We start from the raw sequence: 4,893 nt of genomic DNA on the forward strand, positions 1-4,893 counted from the left end.
TCCTTCACAGATGCTGCCAGACCTGCTGAGCTTTTCCAGCAACTTTGGTTTTGTTCCTGATTTACAGCATCTGCAGTTCTTTTGGTTTTTAATACCCTGGTGAATCTCCTCTGCACTCCCTTCCAGTGCAATCACATCCTTCCTCTGGTAGCGTAGAGTGAATTATTTTACCGAGACCAGAAACTGTAGTTGTTGAGTTGCATCTTTTGCTGTACAGATCTTCACCACTAGATGGTGGTGTTGCCTCTCAATCCTCATCGGCCTCAGCTCAGTTTAGCTCCAGCCTTTCAAAGTGTATATTTTAATCATGAAAGAAATTGACTTTCTGTGAATTCATTGGAGCATTGGCAGAAACTGCAGGGAACAGTATGAATTTTGTACTTGTTTTATCCTGAAATGTGCAGCACGTACACAACCCTCAGACACTGATGTGAGCAATATCAGGAGCAGGAGAATGAACTGCTGTGATCTCTTCCATTTTCTTCAAACAGACCTATTGATTAATTTTAAAGGTTATGACATGGGGAAAGGTCCAAGAGAAACCAATAGGGGAAGTGGATCATGAGAGTCTGATCAGAGGTCACACCCTGACTCTGACCAGCCGTTTTCCAGAATAACAACAGAATGCAGGAGGGAAGGGAGTGGAGGGACAGACACAAGGGAGTAGAGGGAGGGATGGAGGGACAGAGTTGAGGGAGTACAGGAAGGGAGTGGGTGAACAGGACAGGGATCATGTTAGTTCAGGAGGCCGTGGTATAGACGAATATAAGGGAAGAAGAGAGGAGAGATAAGACCACCAGACCATAAAATGTAGGAGCAGCAGTAGGCCATTCAGCCCATTAAGTCTATTTTGTCATTTAATGACATAAGGCTGATCTGATCATCCACAACTCAACTTTCCACCCATTACCCCATAACACTCGATTTCCCCCAACTGACTAAAAATCTATCTTTCTCAGCCTTGAACATACTTAACGACACAGCCCTAAAAGGCCTCTGTAGTAAAGAATTCCACAGATTCACTCTCCTCTGGGAGAAGAAATCCCCCCTCATCTCTGCTTGAATGAGTGACCCCTTCACTCAGAGATGATGCCCCTCTGGTCCTGGACTCTCCCACAGGGCGAAACAACTTCTCCGCATCTCCCCTCTCAAGCCCCCTCAGGCTCTTAAACGTTTCAATAAGGTCACCTCTCACTCTTCTAAACACCAATGAGCACAGGTCCAAACTATTCAAACATGAGACAGTCCCTCCATACCTCAGATCAGTTGGGTGAACTTTCTCTGGATTGCCTCCAATGCCAGTATATCATTCCATAGTTAACAGGCCCAAATTGTTCACAGTATTCCAGCTGTGGTCTGGCCAGTACCTTGTAGAGTTTTAACAAAACCTCCAGACTCTTATAATCCATTCCCTTTGAAATAAAGGCCAGTGTTCCATTTGCCTTCCCTATTACCAGCTGAACTTGGTTGTTAGCATTTTTGTGATTCATGCACGAGGACTTCCAAATCTGTCTGTTCTGTAACTTTCTGTAGTTCTTTTCTCCATTTAAATAATATTCAGCTCCTATATTCTTCCTGCTAAATTTTCCCCCATTATATTCCACTTGCCAGGTCTTTGCTCACTCCCTTAACCCATGTGTATCCCTCTGCAGACTCCTTGTACCATCCTCCCCACTTTGTAGAATCATACAATCCCTACAGTGCCGGTAGAAGTCATTTGGCCAATCAAATCTGCACTGACCATCTGAACAGCATCCTACCCTATCCCTGTAACCCCACATTTACCATGGTTAACCACCTAACCTGCACATCTTTGTATAGTCTGTTCCATCCTGTGTCTCCCTGCCTATCACAGCCTTGCAATGCTGCCTGATCCTTTCGATTTGACAGCCTACGTTGCCCTCCTCCTGAACTCTCCATCCCCTTTCTCCCCATGTGTGATCCCTGACACATAGAGCTCTCGCGTTTGACCAGACACTGCAAGTAAATGGAGGAGCTGAGATGCACTGAGTGACAGCAGGCAGGCTCCTTCCTGGTGAAGTAGATGGATCAAACTGACTGGAGCTTTCACATTGCTCACACACTGATACTACAGCACAAATCCATAAGCGCAGCACTGAGCTCCAGGAAGCCAGGCGAGACAGGTTAAGTGAGTGCGCAAGGGTCAAGCAGATGGAGTACTACGTTGGTAAATGTGAGGTCATCCATGTTGATAGGAATAACAACGAAATGGAATATTATTTAAATAATGAAAACTTACAGCATACTGCTGTGCAAAGGGACCTGGGTGTCCGTGTGCATGAATCACAAAAAGTTGGTTTGCAGGTGCAGCAGGTGATTAAGAAGGCAAATGGTATATTGTCTTTCATTGCTAGAGGGTTTGAGTTTAAAAACAGAGAAGTTATGGTGCAGCTGTATAGGGTGTTGGTGAGGCCATACCTGGAGTACTGTGTACAGTTTTGGTCTCCTTACTTGAGAAAGGATGTACTGGCACTGGAGGGGGTGCAGAGGAGGTTCACTAGGTTGTTTCTGGATTTGAGTGCATTGCCTTAAGAGGAAAAATTGAGTAGACTAGGACTATACTCATTGGAATTAAGAAGAATGAGAGAGGGTGGTATTACAGGAACATATAAAATTATGAAGGGAATAGATTAGAAGCAGGGAGGTTGTTTCCAGAGGCGTGAGACCTAGAACTAAGGGGTATAGCCTCAAAATAGCGGGAGCAGATTTAGGACTGAGCTGAGGAGGAACTTCTTCACCCAAAGGGTTGTGAATCTGTGGAATTCCCTGCCCAGTGAAGCAGTTGAGGCTTCCTTGTTGAATATTTTTAAGGCAAAGATAGATAATTTTTTGAACAGTAAAGGAATTATGGTTGAGGAACTTATCAGCCATGATTGAATGGCAGCGCAGACTCGATAGACCGAATGGCCTCATTTCTGCTCTTATGTCTTATGGTCTTATGGAATTAAGGTTATGGTGACAGGGTGGGTAAGTCCATGAAAAGATCAGCTGTGATCTTATTGAATGGTGGAGCAGGCTCGATGGGGCAATGGCCTCCTGCTCCTATTTCCTATGTTCTTAAGCTCCTGGGGTGTGGTGGTAGTGTCTCTACCTCTGAGACAGGAGGTCCGGATTCAAGTCGCATCTGATTTAGATATTTAAACAGGCTGATTAGACAAAATACGCAACATTGGGCTCAGCTTCACACAGGATTAGAGACAGTAGCAGACAGAGCAAATACCCAGTTAAACTCTGGGACAGCGCAGTAGCTCAGCAGTTAGCACTGCTGCTTCACAGCGCTGGGGACCCAGGTTCAATTCCACCCTCACGTGACTGTCTGTGTGGAGTTTGCACATTCTCCCCGTGTCTGCGTGGGTTTCCTCCGGGTGCTCCAGTTTCGTCCCACAGTCCAAAGATGTGCAGGTTAGGTGGATTTTCCAATGGAAATACAGGGTTATGGGGATAGGGTGGGCTGTTCTTTGGAGGGTCAGGGTGGACTTAAGGGACTGAATGGCCTGCTTCCATACTGCAGGATTTCTGTGATTCTCTTACAGAGTAAAGATCCCTTTACACTGTCCTCATTAAACACTTCCTGAAAAGGGACAGCAAGGAATTAGACACAGCGTAATGCTTCCTCTACACACCCTGGGCAGGCACAGAAATATTTAATCAGATTTCTCTTGTCTCTCCTGGAGTTTCCTGCCCTGGGCTTGGGGGAGTTTGTGGCTAATTTATGAAAATCATCAAGAAGACACTCTCGGGCAGGACCCTCGAGCAGTGAGCAACAGCTCCGGTGCAAAAGTGATGTCAGGACTTACTCTGTTTCCCTTCTCACCCGGAAGCCCAGGCAGTCCATCAAATCCCCGGTCTCCCTGTCAAATGGGAAAGAAAAACAGTTCAGTTTAAAAGCATTTTCACAGTTAAGAGAGACAATGCAGTCGGTCGGTGTGTGGTTGTGTCTCAGTTTTTCCTGCCTGGCCATGTGCACTCTGTGAGACACAACTGGACGTGTTGCACAGTTGGCTACAGGTTACTACAAACCACCCGTTCCACCTGAACGCTCAATAACTTTGTAAACAGAACAAATAGGTTTGAGTCAGCAGGAGTTGCTGAAACGCTCTGTGTAAAGGGACAGGCCCCGGTCACACAGCAAAGAGAGGAGAAAGTGTCATGCTGTAACTAGTGGATAATTTCTCTGTACCTTTCTCCCAGGTGGGCCTGGCATTCCCCTCGATCCATCAGCTCCAGGTCGACCCTAAAACACAAGGAACACAATCACAGGGATCATCTCACTGACTCTCAATAGGTGATAGCCCACATACACACTGACTATCACTGGGGTACAGTCCCACACACACTGACTGACACTGGAGTATGGCTCCCACACACACTGCCTCTGACTGGGGTACAGTCCCAAACACACTGACTCTCACTGGGGAACGGTGCCACACACACTGACTCTCACTGGGGTACTGTCCCACACACACTGACTCTCACTGGGGTACTGTCCCACACACACTGACTCTCACTGGGGTACAGTCCAATACACACTGACTCTCACTGGGGTACAGTCCCACACTCACTGACTCTCACTGGGGTACAGTCTGACACACATTGACTCTCACTGGGGTACAGTCCCACTCACACTGACTCTTACTGGGGTACTGTGCCCACACACACTGACTCTCACTGGGGTACAGTCCCACACACACTTACCCTCAATGGGGTACGGGTCACACACACACTGACTCTCAATGCGGTATGGTCCCACACACACTGATGCTCACTTGGGTATGGCTCCCACACACACTGACTGTCACTGGGGTACGGCTCCCACACACAGTGACTCTCACTGTGGTACAGTCCCACACACACTGACTCTCACTGGGGTAT

At 47.0% G+C, this 4,893-nt stretch overlaps 1 protein-coding gene across 1 annotated transcript in view; it reads right to left on the reverse strand.

Annotated features, from left to right (window-relative positions):
- col5a1 (procollagen, type V, alpha 1) overlaps positions 1-4,893 on the reverse strand; it is a 199,447-nt gene that overhangs the window by 111,785 nt on the left and 82,769 nt on the right. The window contains exons 15-16 of the mRNA XM_048613423.1: positions 4,202-4,255; positions 3,819-3,872 (exon numbers count right to left, since the gene is read on the reverse strand). Of these exons, the coding sequence (XP_048469380.1) occupies positions 3,819-3,872; positions 4,202-4,255 (108 nt within the window). The remainder of the gene's footprint in view (positions 1-3,818; positions 3,873-4,201; positions 4,256-4,893) is intronic.

This window comes from Rhincodon typus, chromosome 28 (assembly GCF_021869965.1).
Source record: "Rhincodon typus isolate 14 chromosome 28, sRhiTyp1.1, whole genome shotgun sequence".
Taxonomy (NCBI): domain Eukaryota; kingdom Metazoa; phylum Chordata; class Chondrichthyes; order Orectolobiformes; family Rhincodontidae; genus Rhincodon; species Rhincodon typus.